Source organism: Physeter macrocephalus, unplaced genomic scaffold (genome assembly GCF_002837175.3).
Source record: "Physeter macrocephalus isolate SW-GA unplaced genomic scaffold, ASM283717v5 random_238, whole genome shotgun sequence".
In the NCBI taxonomy this organism is placed as follows: domain Eukaryota; kingdom Metazoa; phylum Chordata; class Mammalia; order Artiodactyla; family Physeteridae; genus Physeter; species Physeter macrocephalus.
In genome coordinates, this window is record NW_021145522.1 from 69,403 (window position 1) to 83,725 (window position 14,323).

The following is a 14,323-nucleotide window of genomic DNA, read 5'->3' on the forward strand; positions in this document are numbered from 1 at the left end:
AAACAAAAACAAAACAAAACAGGGCAAACACATTTCTTAATAAGTGCAGTTTGTTAAAGTCCTGTTAAAACATATGGGTCAAGGGGAAGTAAAAATAATCAGAGGATCACTGCAGGAAAAAACCTTTAGGTCTGGCACCTGGGAGACCTTTGGAGAGGAGGCAGTGGGAGAAACTTCATGTTCTGAAAGGAAGGAGCCCCCCAACTCCCTTCTTCCCTCTCACCCCATTAATCCCACCAGAAACTACCAAGACGCCCAGAATAAAATGTTTCAAGTTCAATAGTCACACTCTCTCCAAATACAAAAGGCAGGTACAATTCAACTCAACACAGAAGCTTGTGTGCAAAGTTATGGGAAACTGAGACATTGTATAAAAAGTTAGGTTAAAGATGATTCTGTGGTTTTGTTTTGTGTGTGTTTTGTTTTGAGGGTGTGGCTCTTCCTCAGTCACCTGAACTCAGCAAAGAAATGGTTATCCTGATGAAATATCAACAGCCGACCCACAGTAAAAAGGGACAAATTCTAAAAATTAAAAAAAAAAAGCATAATTACCAAAAAAATATGTCGCTTCTTCCTCCCTCTGCATTTTGCTTTTTTAAACTTGTGTGTGTTTTTAAGTTTTTGATTTTTTTTTTTTTTTTTTTTTTAATCCTGAAAAGTAGACAGTAAAACAGCTCCTGGAAGAATTTACAACCAACTGCATGAGAATCTGGGAAGCTGAGGGGCTGGAGCAGGGCTGGGACCAGAGGACAGGAAGGGGCCCTCCCCACAGCCCTGAAGCCTCACTGTACGACCAAGGGAGAGGGGGGGTCTTTAGTCAAAAAGGAGGAAGGGAGGAAGAGGAAGAGGAGGGGGGTGGGGGGACAAACAAAATAAATGGTCATTGTTGCCTGTTTGAATCCGGAGGAAAATGCCCGGCCCTGTGTGGGGGAAGAGCCCCTTGGAGGGGAGGCAGCCCTGGGAGGACCCGTCCCCCAGCACCACGTGACCCGGTGGTGGACAAGGGGGGCCAAGGTGGGCGCTGGTGGAGGAAGCTGGCAGGGGCCTCCAGGACACACTGGCTACTGTGTGCTTGTGCCCCCCTGTGTGTTCCCGGAGTAGCTCCCGTAGTCATAGTTCCCGTAGTACGGCGGCCACTGGCCCTGGTTCTGATAGTACTGGTTCCACTGCTGGGCATACTGGGGAGAGAGAAACCAAGAGCACCAGGTTGTCGTTCATCCAGACCCACATCTGGCTTCTCCCCTGACCCTACCCTCACCCACGGTGGAGATGGCTACGGTGATGACAGTCAACACACAGGCCTGACAGAGAAATCAAGGTACCTTGGGAGGATAAGTGAATGATGACCTGATGTCACATGGGTGCGCAGTTAAGAGACTGAAGCCCAGGTCTCCTGGCTTGCCAACCTAATGCCCTTTCAGGTATAGCTAGATACCATGTTCAAAATACTCAAAAACAGGTACGGGGCCTAGCATCAACCAATCAGAATGGACACTGGCCATGGTGCTGAAGCAGGGTTTGAGGCCCCCTGCTAAGCCCTCTGCTTGCTGCACTGGGGAGAGGAACTAGGATGGCAGTTACTTAGCAGCCAGTGTAGAAGTGTTCAACAAACGGCATGGCTATACTGTACTAGATGGACACCAGCTCAAGGCCAGAGGGCTGCCCATCTTTTTAGGGATAAGCAAGGACACGGGTCTGGGAATACACATCCCTGTGGGGCCCCTAGAAGTCTCCCCATTCTCCCCGCTCCGCTTGTGGCACTTACCTGTTGGTACTGGTTATAGCTGGGCTGAGGGTAGGTCTGTGCGGTGGGGGGCGGCGGAGGGGTGTAAGGGGCTGGGTTGTACCCGCCGTAGCTCCCATAGTTGTAGGTAGGTGGTGGCGGAGGTGGAGGTGGTGGAGCTGTGTAGCCCTGGCTGTAACCTCCCTGGTTGTAGGGAGGTGGCTGGCTGTAACTCGGCTGGAAAGTGGAGGGAAAAAAACAGGTCTCTGTGAAATAGCCAGCTCAGCTGGGATGGAGGAAGGGCCTTTGTAAGAGTGGGTCCACAAAGGAACTTCCCTGGTGGAGGCTGTTTCAGGGCTGAGAAGGAGGTGCGTCAGCTCTGTGACATGGCAGGACAGGGTAGGATCAAGAGCTACATTCTGGACTCTAATCCCAGCTCTGAGACCCTGGGGGAGCAAGGCACACAGCATCTCTTGAAATCCCAGTGTTTTTTTTTTTTCTCTGTAAAATGAGAATTGAAACAGAACCACCCCTTTGGATTGCCTTCCGTATTCACTAAGCTTACGTGCACCATCCACTGGGCACAATAAATGGTGGTATTTGTTATAGGAAGACCTGCTAAGAAAAACAGTAGTGGCAATTTCCTAAGTGCCTCCCATGTCCAGGCTGGATCCTTAACTCCTCTAATCCCCCCATCAACTCTCTGAGGCAGGCTCTCCATTGGCTTCGTTTTACAGAGAAGGAAGGTGAGGCTCAGGGAGGTGAAATCACTAGGCCCAAGCCACACAGGTAAAAAGTGGGAGAGCTGTGACTTGCCCCCAGGTCCGCCTAGTTCCAGAGCCTTACCTGCAAAGCTATGATGTCATCTTCCCCTCACAACAAACCTTGGAAGTGAGTTCTACTACTAACTCTAGTCCTTTATGAGGAAAATGAGGTCCCGAGAGGTGAAGCTGTTTGTCCAAGGTCAGAAAACCAGAACGCTGTGGGGCTGGGGTTTGAATTTGTGTCTGCCCAACTCCTGTTCTAGGAAATATTCTGGTTAGACCAGGATAGAACCATTCATCTGTCTCCTGGCAGCTGCCTCCAGGCCCGGAGTGTGGAAGGTGCACAGCAAATGGGGACTGCGCTGGTTAAGGGGCCCCTGCGTACCAGAGCTGAGCTCTGGCTCTCTGAGAACTCAAACTGGGCCTGGAGCTGCTCCGCAGTGAAGCTCTCAGGGCAGAGGTCAAGTCCTCACCAACCTTAGAGTCTGTCCCTACATCCTGAAGACAAAGGGTTAGCCTAGGTTGAAGGGGTAACTCCAATTGAGTGCTTTCTTGGGGATTCAGTGAGGCCAGTGACACAGCCAAGAGAAATGTACTTGCTTGTGGGACCAACACATACAGCCCACCCTGAGAGGGATGACAGAACAGGTAGGTCCCCCGATTTACTCTGGGTCTGGAAGGCGTCTGGGAACATCTAGGGTCTGTCTCAGCCAAAAGCACTGGCAGGGAAGGGAGAAAGGGCAGGGCTGGAGGTAAGAGTGAAGACCTGTGGCTGGAGCACATGTTGGGGATTTCCCTGGACCCACCTCCTCTCACCTGTTCACACACACACGCACATACGCACGCACACACGCTTATCCTCTCACCTGTGGAGGGCTGTAGCTGCTGACAGTAGGGGTGCTGGTATTGGCGCTCGAGCCAGGGATGTTGCTGTTCTTAGTGTAGCTGCCGGCCCCTGGGGGGTTCCGAGCAGGGCTGTAGCTGGGTGGCGGTGGAGGCTGCTGCGGCGGTGGCTGCGGTGGCGGTGGCTGCTGTGGTGGCGGCTGTTGCTGGGGAGCCCGGTTGTAGCTGCCTCGGGTGTTGGAGTTGTTGTTATCCCGGCTGTTGTTACCCCAGCGGTTCTGGTTGTAGCTACCACCTCCACTGCGGTTGAAACCTGCATTGGAGAGCCAGGTGAGAGGCCCCGCTGTTCTCAATGTGGGGCCCTCAGGAGCTGAGCTGTCTTGGGGACTGCTATAGCTCCAGTGTGACCAGGCACAGAGCAGGAGCCCAGTCCCAGGGAACAAGCAAAGCACCCCCTCCGGCCTTCCCCAGAACCCTGGGAGCGCTCCCCCATGCCACCCTGGTAACACTCAGTTGTTACGGCCTGCTGACAGGTTTGTCTTGACCATTGGACTGTGAGCCTGGGATCAGGGTTTCTACTGTGTCCTCAACATCTAAGCACTAGGGACAGTCCTTTTCAGGCTTGGCCAAATGGGCTGGCCTCTTCTGAGCCTTTGTGCAGTTTTCGTGAGCCCAGAACCCTTCCCCCAGCCAATTCCTACTGGCTTCTGGACCTCAGCTTAGACATCAGTACTTCAGGAGGCCTTTCCCGAGCCCTGCTCCCCTGCAGGCTGGATCAGATTTCACTGGAGCTCAAAGTACCCCCAGGCTGTGCCATTCAGCCCAGAATCCTTCTGGACTGTCACTACAGGGTGATATAGCGTCTGGGTCAAGGATCTGTCCCCAAAACCACCTAGCACAAGACTAAAACAGAGTAGGGCATGCTTATTAAATCATGATCATACACTTCAGAGACAGCATAACTTAGTAAGAACCTGGGCTCTGGATCCATCATCACTTGATCCCAACTATGGATTCAGCTGGGTGAATCTTGGGCAAATTAACCTCTCCAAGCCTGTTTCTCCATGTGTTTTAGAAGCAAAACCAGTCCTAATATTTTTGCCCTGTGCCAGGTCCTGAGGTGGGACCCAGGACTGGCAGTAAACTCGGTCTGGCCCCGCTTCTCAAGGAGCTCATGGTCAGATGAAGGGTGGAAAAGATTCATAAAAATAATAGCAATGCGACATACAAATGGGCAAGGGCTTCAGGAGCAATGTCCAGGGGGAGCATGACAGTGGGAGAGTTTCCCTGAGGCCCCAGACTCCGATTTATCTTAGTTCTCTACCAGAGTTCGGCCCACAGCGGGTGACAGGGAAACGTCATCTGCTGACTGAGGAAGCAGTCACAAAACGCAATCCTGAACCAGGAACCAAAAGCAGGGACAGCTCAATGTGAGATGCCTCACCTCCTCGGTAGCTGCCTCCTCCGCTGCCTCCTCCCCGATTCTGGAAGCCTCCTCGGTTGCCCCCGGGGGGACCTCGGTTGTCATAGCGCTGGAAACCGCCGCCACCGCCACGGCCCCGGAAGCCGCCACCGCCTCGGTTGTCAAAGCGCTTCTCAGGGGGTGGCCCAGCCTTGCGGCCTTCCTCATTGTATTGCCTCACCAGCTTGTCTGCTTCCTCTCGCTGCAGCTCAATGAACAGCACCTCGTCCAGGAAGTCCCCAACATCTGGCAAAGCGAAGTTGGCTAGGAGGAAGGGAGGGCCCCAGAGGGAACAAAACGAGGCGGTCAGCACCTTCTGAGGTCTGGTCTCCTTCACCCCCAGGACACTGGCCTGCCAGAAGGGAGGAGGAGGGGACTGCAGTATGAGTGATAGAGGAGAGACAGGGTCCCAAGCTCGGCCTCCCTGACAACAGTAAGGGGCTAACAAAGACCCTCTAATCCCTTTCCTGAAGAGGTGGCTAAGCCCCACCAAACCAGTGTTTTATAACCCAGGGAGGGAGCCTGGCAGGTGGAATCATCTTCCTTATTTTTACAGAGAAGCAAACTGAGGCTTGCTCAGCCAGCCCACCCAGTGGGTGCCAGAGGCAGACGACCAACCGTGCAGGTCTCTTGGCACCTGTTCCCACACATCCTCTCCCTCATCCTGCCCCAGCCCCATCTAGTCTGAAAACCCTGCCCCAGGAGGGATACAGGCAGCTTTTCCATTCACAGCTGTACTAGACAGGGAAGGGACAAAGCAGAAGCACAGAAAGAAAGAACAAGATAAAAAAAAGAATAGTCAAGGAGCTGGGAAGGGAAAAACTGTGCGAGGCCCTTTTTCTCTTAAGGATCCTGCTGCGATGTCCCTCTGGGAACTGCTCATCTCCTACCTTTCATTTCTAAGACCGCGTGATCTGGGACATCCTTCCCTTCTTCGTCGGTTCGCTTTATTGTTCGGTCTTTTAGGTCCTCATCAGTGGGACAAATTACAATAGCTTTGCGCTGGAAGCCTTCAAATGGTCTCATTTTTCGTCTCTGGGCTGACCCATAAACATTTGTCTAGGGGTAGGTAACAGAAGAGGCAAGAGATGGTCATTGCAAGTTGGTTTTTTCCTCTGTGGGGTATTATGTAGGTCAGGGACTAAGAAAGGGATACTAGTTCTCCTAAGCAGAGAAACTCAGGAAACTGCTCCTCTTCACTTTTAAGATTCTTGAGACCACCCTCAGAAAATGAACTGACTTGGGAAAGTGGCTGCTGACAACAAGGGATTCCTAAAGTTTGGGCTTTGCTTTTTTAATCCAATTTGTTCGTGGTATTGTGCATTACAGCCCCCCTTGGCCCCCATTCCAAAAGTAAATGCTCAGAGTAAAAAAATTCAGAGTACAAGCTGTAAAGTTTAGAGTAAGAATCCTTTCATCCACCTACTGCCATTCCTACTTCCCAGAGATGACCTGTATTGAATTTCTTATGTATTCCTAGAAATATCTATGTGATTTTTAACACTAATGGAATGAAACAACACACACTCTTCTGAAGCCTTTTTTTCACTTAATGTTTCTCTGTCATTTTTCTGTGCTGGTGTTCTCCTTTTTTTCCCTTTTCCTTTCCGCAGCTTGCGGGATCTTAGTTCCGACCAGGGATTGAACCTGTGCCCTCGGCAGTGAAAGTGCACAGTCTTAACCACTGGACCGCCAGGGAGTTCCGTGGTATTCTCCTTTAATAATATTTACAGAATGGATGCCATAATTAACCAGCCCCTTTGACAGTTGTATAGATCATTTTCATCAACACTGTGGTTCTTTTATTCCCTTAGTCCTGCTCTGAAACACCAGACTCACCCACAAGCTTCTAACCAGGGAGCTTGACAAGGCAATAACTTGTGCTTTTAGCAAGTGCAGTTTTGCTACTTTCTCTTCCCTTCTTCTAGGTGATGGTTAGGTGCTTCCTGGGCTGGTGCTGGCATAGAGCGGTGCTCTACGACACATCTGATGGAGAGCCGTAGTAAAGACAGCCTCCGTTCATTGAATACCTCCCACATGCTGGGCCCTTTGGGACTGGCGCCCAGATCTATCAAACCCCAGTGCTCCACGGACTCAGCCTGTGTACCTGAATCACTGGACACTACTGAAAAGAGTGGCTCAAACCCCACCAGAGTATTCCCCAACCCCAGTCTCTGGAGGTGGGACCCAGGCACCTGTATGGGTATCTTTTCCCATTCAGACACTCCACAGAACTGGAGTAATAAGTAATGTTGCATTTAAACAACTTTTAGTAGCTCTGAAGGGTACTCAAGGGAGAAGCCACAGAGGAAAAGAGATCTGTAAAGGGGCATGCACAAACAGACAAAAAAATGTTGTATTTTGAAGATGCAGCCTGGTGGGGTGGAAAAAGCCCAGCATCAAGTCCTAGTGTGGCCACTCTCTCACCGTGGCCAGTCCTTGTAGTTGCTTCATCTGTTAAAATGGAGGAAAAAAAGCCTCCCTCCTGGGCCTGGTGAGGACTGAGCGGGAAAAGGACCACAAAGCAACTGACCAAGTGTGAGGAACTCCTGGAGTGGGGGCTACATTGTGGCCTCCAGGGTGGAAGCTGCCTTCACAGAGGCAGGTAGCACAGAGGGGATGGCTCAGCACACCCTGGCTCTAAGGTGACTTGGTCAAGTCACACTGTGTGGCCCTGAGTGAGTGACTTCCACTCAGAGCCTCAGTCTGCATACCTACTAAGTCTCAAGCCCTGAAAGGGGAAAACAATAGGAAGATCATATGGTCACTATTAAGACTGAAGGAGCTCATGTGAGTAAAAGCCCTTGGTTAGCCCAGGGTCTGGCTCACAGCCAACACTCAACAAATGGAGGTCATGGTTGATATGATGTGGCCGTCACTGGGTGGGGTGCACTGGATCTTCTTACCGTAAGGTTGAGTTGAAGCAACTCAGACCAAGGGAACGTCAAGCTATAGTGACTTCCCATCAGAAAGGCAGGGACGGTGAGACAGGGTGGAAAGAACACAGGCTCTGGGGAACAGGCTCGAGGTTGAAATCGCAGCTGTGCCCTCTACTATTTGTGAGGCTGTAGACAAGTCACCTGATAGTAGTCTGAGTCTCAAATTTCTACATCTGAAAGACACAGATCCTATCACCCTCCTCCTGGCTCTGGTAAGGATTTATAGATGTGAAAATGGCAGGGAAAGAAGTCTGCAAATATGACCAACAGGACTGACACTGTCCTAGGAGAGGCTTCCCAATGGAAAAGACCAAGGAAAGTTAAGTTTGAGGAAAAGATGAGGCACAAGAGAGCCTATTCCAAAACACAAGGAACAGGAAGCTGGGTTATGGGTCAGCCAGAGGCCAGGGACACCAGTGCACACCTGCTGGGAGATGTGGGCTGTGGGTACAGCTGTTTTCTAAAGCAACCCAACCCTGTGGCCCTGACACACACAGCAGGCAAAGATGGTCTTCCCTGTTCCCCAGGGAAAATGTCTCAACATTAACTGGGGGTGGGGGCCCGCAAAGTGGGTGTGTGTGCATACACATGTTATAATCTGTGCCTTGAGCACTGGCCCAAGGAGAGGCCTTGAGCCACAAATGGTTAAAAAGCACACAGGTTACAAAGGAAAAGTCAAGTCCTTCTCCTCACTGCTTCCTAGACTCCATTCCTAAAAGCAAATCAGGTGGCATCTGGTCACAGGAAGATAGAATTTGCTTTCCTCTAGCTAAATAATGAGGTTTTCTCCTGGCACAAAACCCAGAGTAGGCGGGTGCCAGGGGTGACTGTGGCCCCAGCCACTCTGTGGACAAGCCATTCCACTGTTTGCTTGCCCATAAGAAGTGATCCTATTTTGATTCCTTTGAACCCCAAGGACATGGATAAACACCTCTTGGTGGTTTTCTATGGATGAGACCTACCCCGTCAATGTCCTGATGAGGGGACAGAGAAGCATCACTGCCAAGAGGGCTAGTCCCTGCAGCTTCACAATGGGAGGAATGGGGGCAGAGCAGACAGGACTCATAAACAGCTGGCCTCTGTCCTGGGAAGTGGCTAGACTCTGAGGAATGGCTCCTCAGACATTTTGGAACTGAGGTGCTGAGAACCCTCTTGGTGACAATTTTCAAGACCGCGCCTCCCTCCCCTCCCTCTTCAGCTTGAGGAAGGAAAGAAGAGCATGTAGGCCAGCCAGCAGAAATGCAAATGCTTGGCTTCCCTGGAGGAAAGGGGGTTAGCTGTCGGTGCTGTTGCCACAGCAAACACAGTGAGGTCGGAGCCCCTGGGCTGGCCCAGCACTGCTGTGGTCGCTGGGGGCTGCTGCTAAGAGATCAACACGACGGCAAGTCAGCTTTTCCCGCTGTGCAGCTCCCCCTGCCTAGCTCCTGTTTCTCCCAGTCCCACCCTGCTTGAAGATGCTGACTCCGAGGTGGTCTGGGGCCGCCTGTGTTCCCCGGCCCCAGGCTACTTCCATTCCCCCGTGATGTGGGCCAAAGGACAGGGGCTGGGTTTCTCAGAGCAGCTGCGGGGGTAGTTTTGGTGTGTGACAGTCTGGGGGAGTAGGGAGAAACACGGCAGGCCGCTCACAGCCTGAGGTCTCTAAGAGCCCCTCTGTCCGCTGTCAACTCTTGTCCCCCACCCACAACTAAACAAGGTCAGGCTGGCAGCAGGAGAAACAGGGTTGGATCCCAGGGGAGCAAACTTAAAGCAGGTGACGCAAGAGTTCACTCTACGCTCAGCGTGAGGTGAACCCAGTAGAACGAACCACTTGTGAGGGAAGAGACTTGGCCACAGTGTCAACAATGGAATGGGCTGAGGCTCTGGGGGTGGGGAGGAGAGAGGAAAGAAACATCCTCTTCTCCAGCGCCTGCCAACAAGAGGCAGTTTACTTTGGGTTCCACTGTAGCCCTGGTTTTCTGTTTCAGGCAAAGGCGTGGCTCTTGCCAACAGGGATGCAAAGCAGGACTACACCCATTTGTTCTGAGGGCTGAGGCAAGGTCAGCGGTTTGTCATATCCAGCCCTGCCTCTCATCACTGCCTGGCCTAGCTCTGGGCTGTTAGAACCCTAAGAGAACTCCTAGCCTGCAGACCTCAACCCTGGGGGTGGTTTGGGCCGTCACATATGGCCCTGCAGGGGCCTTCTCAGAAGCCTCCAGGAAGGCAAGTGTGCTGCCTCACAGAGGCCAGCTCCTACTCTGCACCTTGGTAGGCAAGGGACAGGCCAGGCAGCGTTTCATTCCAGAGGATTTCCACTGGCAACAGAGCCACCTGAAGCAATGTGGCCTACCTCTTCTTTCTTTTCTTTTTCTCCTCGGCTGTCCCACTGCTCTAACACCCACATGATCTGAAGAGGGTACTCAGGTCACCATGGAATGTAGGTAAAAGCCCCAACTACACGGTTCACTTGGCCTAGCTTGGCTTCTGTAGCTACGTTCTCCTCCCCTCTCAAGGAGGGGCATTTCTGAGGTCAAACTAACAGGAGACCCAGAAGAGCCAAATGTGAGGAGGTCTGACCACTCAGGAAAAACCAGAGAAGAAAAAAGATGGTGCTGGGCTGAGATCCAGGGACCGCAGGGACTTTGCCTGTAGTACCAGTTTCTGCTCTGGGAATCCCATCTAACTCAGGAGACAGCTAAACATCAACTTACCCCTCACTGCCAAGGCTGGTGGGGTAGGAAATGCCAGGGTCTGGCCTGGGGCCTGCTCTGTATCTCCTACACACATGCTCACCCACCCAGGGTTTTCTGGAACACACTTTTTGGGGTTTAAGCCAAAACAGGTCGAACCACTGGCTTCAGACCTCTTCCCAAGCCTCAGTAATCTCTAGTTTCGGGCCCCAAGTCAATCCTCTAATCTGTGGTCAACCAGAGAACCCTGCTCCCCCACCTTCAGAGTTTAGGTTCTTTGGCCTCGCTGTTCGCCTAGAACACTTGGCCTAACCTGCATGTTCCTCCACCAGGAGGCCAGCAGCCCTGAAGACCACAGGTGCACCTGGAACAGCCCTGGACCCTGTCCCTGAACAAGGCAGCATAAGCTGAGAGGGCCAACGGCAAGCCTTCACTGTGCTCAACTGTTCTGTGCCTGGCTGAGGGGCTGGGGCCCTGACCTCTAGAGAAAGCCCACTTTAAAATGCTGGATGAGATGTTAAGACAATTATAACCCCTAGGATTATAAACTTTCTCCACGGGCCACATATTTGAAATGGGTTTCACAGCTGATTTAACTAGTAAACTGAGAAAAAGACAGGCAGGGAATACTTGCTGGGGTATCCAAAAAAGGAATTCTCAAGGTATTAAAACACCACTGCTCTATCTTTCAGGACAGAATCCCACTGAGGCCAAGCTGGACTACAACTCCAAACTGCCCTGACAAGAAACGCGGGGCAAAGTGAGGCTATAGCGGTAACAGCAAACAAAGTCCCCAACGGGGAAGGCTGGCTGAATGCGTTATTGATGGGCCTGAGCTGGGGCAGCAACCCTGAGCAGCTCTTGGACTACCCTGTGCCCAACCATCCCCTTCCCCCATAAATATATTCTAAATATTAGCCCAATTAGTAATTTTTTAATCAAAATTTACTATTATGGGATCATGTCCTGTCTTCTTCACAAATGTGAGTCTTCAGGGCTCAATCCCATGGTTGCGGCATTGGTTACTGGATAAAAGTAGTACACCTTTTCATGTCTACTTTCCAGAAAAGCAGAACTCAGAGTAAATCTCACATCTCCACCATCACAGAAGAATGCCAATTGTATTGCATAGCCTTGGCCAACTGAGCATAACTGTTTCATCAGCAAACCAGATTTCTACTCAGTACCTAACTGCTTGGCAAGATCATTTAATTTGTCTGTCATAAAGAACTATCACCACCCAGTAGCCATTTTTTTTGTCTTTAAGAATAAGTTCTTACTGTGTACTCCTTTCAAAGGTTGGATATAGAGGCATCAATTTTTCAACTTCCATGCTCTTCTGAAGGTGCCACCCTCTCCAAATCTCCACTTGTTCACCAACCCAGAAGCTCCTGCTTAATTGTTTAATTGTTTTGTGTAAGATGCTCACTCCTATGCAAAAGCATTTGATCCCCTGGAGTTTCCAACCACGTTTCCTTCTTCCTTTTTTTTTTTTTTTAAAAAAAGGTTGGAAGTTGGCTTTAATTTAATTTACTTATTTATTTTTGGCCTCTCCATGCGGCTTGTGGGCTCTAGTTCCCTGACCAGAGATCGAACCTGGGCCCCCTGCAGTGGGAGCGTGGAGTCCTAGCCACGGGACCGCCAGGGAAGTCCCTCCAACCACCTTTCTGATCAGTCAACCACTAAGGCCAGCTCCACCCTCATCAGAAGCCCTTTGAACTCATGGTAACCAAGTACCCAGGACCACACATACGGAAGGCACTCCAGTTAAGGCTGCCAGGCTGGGGGTGCTACTTAGTTTACATATTTGCACACTTACAGGCTTTTTTTTTTTTTTTTTTTTTTTCTTACAGGCTTTTAAGAAAACACAAATACAAGGCTGAGGGGGAACAGAGGCTTGTTTGTACATCCTCAAATACAAAATCTGCTACTTGAGAAAGCCTTCAGGACAAACGTCAAGGAGGTCCTACAGGTGGTAAACATGAAGCACTCATTACTCTGAGACAGGGAACTTTAACCAAGTTTGGGTCACTCATACTTTTGAGAATGCCGAAAGCCATGGACGATCTTCCTATTCCAACTCAAAACTTTTTAGTTAAAAAAAGATCATATCTGGGACTTCCCTGGCGGTCCAGTGGTTAAAACTCCACGCTTCCAATGCAGGGGGCATGGGATCCCTGGTCAGGGAACTAAGATCCCACATGCCATGCAGTGAGGCCAAAAAACAAAACAAACAAACAAACAAACATATCTGCATCTTCATACAAAATTCTGTGTTTAATTTCAAAAGTTCCCAAATTGCCTAATGTTAAGAACCTTGCTCTTCATTGAAATGCAGGTAAAAAAATACCTGACATATAGGTACCTGACAGTCATAAAAACATGCTAAGAGAAGCTGGGACACACGTATTCTGTAGGTTAACAACCACCTCCAGCTACTACGTGCCAGTCCCCATGTTAGGTGTGTGGGCACCATTTTGAGCTGTGTTTTAACAGACCAGGAGACTCAGAGGATAAAGTCAGCTGCCCACAGGTACGCAGCTAGGAGGCGGCAGAGCTGGGATTCAAGCCCAGGTCTGTCTGGCTCAGAAATCCATGCCTTTCCATTTCACAAAATTTGCTCTCACAAAATGCTCTTTTGTGCTGCTTGGGGCCTGAGCTAGGCCTGGATTGCTGCTCCAGACCCCTGCTTGCAGACCAGACTCAGAAAGCTGTGTTAAGAGCCTGGGACTGTGCCGTGGTGTATGGCTGACCTCTAACCAGTACTGCAGTCCAAGAGCATTATGGGGAAAAAAAATACAAGGACCAGAGAGGACTTCCCAGGCACCCAATGGCCCCTTCCCTCTCCTGGGGCATGACAGTCACCAGTAAGTACCTGATCTAGGATATAGTTGCGTTTCTTTCGGGCAGCGATCTGGATGAGGCGGTTGAGGCACTGGGTGGCCTGCTGGATCAGGACGTCCCAGCGGCCGGCGTAGTTTCTCTGACGGCGTAGGCCCATCACCTGTGGGCAGGGGTTGGTGAGGGGTGGGTGGTCCTGTTTGCTGAGTAGTATTCAGGGAGTGGGAGGTGGAAGAGGAGAGACCAGGGGCTATCCTTACCCGCATCTTATCCATGATGGCATTGGTACCCAGGATGTTGTACTTCTTGGAGGGGTTGGAGGCTGCATGTTTGATGGCCCATGTGGTCTTACCGGCGGCAGGCAGGCCCACCATCATCAGAATCTATAAGAACAGGCCCAGGAGGGACACTGTGAACCAGGAACAGTGTGTGGCATGGCAGCCTGGCATCACCCTGACTTGATGGTGACTGTGAGGGTGACTCTAAACCTTATGGCCACCTCTGGGAAATGGAAGCAATAACAGCGTCTACCTCATAGTAGTGTTGTTGGGATTCAAAGAGATGAGGGTTGTCAGACTCTCAGCAGAGGGCCTGCTCTTATGAGTATTTACATTTTTGTTTAGGCAGGATTCAGGGGCCTCTGAAAGGGAAAGGCCCAAGGAATAGGCACAAGGAGTGGCACAACCTTCCTGGAGTCTCAGATGGGGACAGACTGTATGCATAAGAACGAGCATCATTTCTAATCAGTACGTTTACAACTTGGCAAACACTGGATGTAACCAAAATGCCCAAAAAGAGGAAAATAGTGAGGCTAATAACACTGAGTTTCAAAAGGTGTTCATGTGGTGGGACAAAGCTCACAAAATAACATTAGGTGAAAGGGCAGGATATCAAAATGCTTATACCATAAGATCTCAACTGTAAGTGTGTGTGTATAAATGGCACCTAGCACAGCAAAAGGCATAGGATAAGCTCCAAAACTTTCAAAGGAAACTTATTTGTGGATGGTGGAATTAAAGGAAACTTTAATTTTCTTTATGTTTCTTAATTTTCTGGAATAAACACAAAATCACTTATATATCAGA

The 14,323-nt window shown here is 50.5% G+C and overlaps 1 protein-coding gene across 1 annotated transcript; it reads right to left on the reverse strand.

The window, feature by feature from the left end:
• Window positions 1-18: 18 nt before the first annotated feature.
• Window positions 19-13,642, reverse strand: HNRNPUL1 (heterogeneous nuclear ribonucleoprotein U like 1). Its single transcript, XM_028484792.2, has 7 exons — window positions 13,499-13,642; window positions 13,273-13,401; window positions 5,683-5,851; window positions 4,775-5,056; window positions 3,354-3,643; window positions 1,766-1,960; window positions 19-1,178 (listed from the first exon to the last, which is right to left on the reverse strand). Exons 1-7 carry the CDS (start codon window positions 13,613-13,615, stop codon window positions 1,062-1,064), a joined length of 1,299 nt encoding a protein of 432 aa, XP_028340593.1. The 5' UTR covers window positions 13,616-13,642; the 3' UTR covers window positions 19-1,061.
• Between the last annotated feature and the right edge of the window lie 681 nt (window positions 13,643-14,323).

Coding starts and splice junctions, on each gene's coding strand:
- HNRNPUL1 (XM_028484792.2), bottom strand. CDS start 13,615: ATGATGGTGGGCCTGCCTGCCGCCGGTAAGACCACATGGGCCATCAAA. Junction 13,402..13,498: donor CCATCATGGATAAGATGCGG/GTAAGGATAGCC, acceptor CCCTGCCCACAG/GTGATGGGCCTACGCCGTCA. Junction 5,057..5,682: donor CGCGGTCTTAGAAATGAAAG/GTAGGAGATGAG, acceptor CCTTCCTCCTAG/CCAACTTCGCTTTGCCAGAT.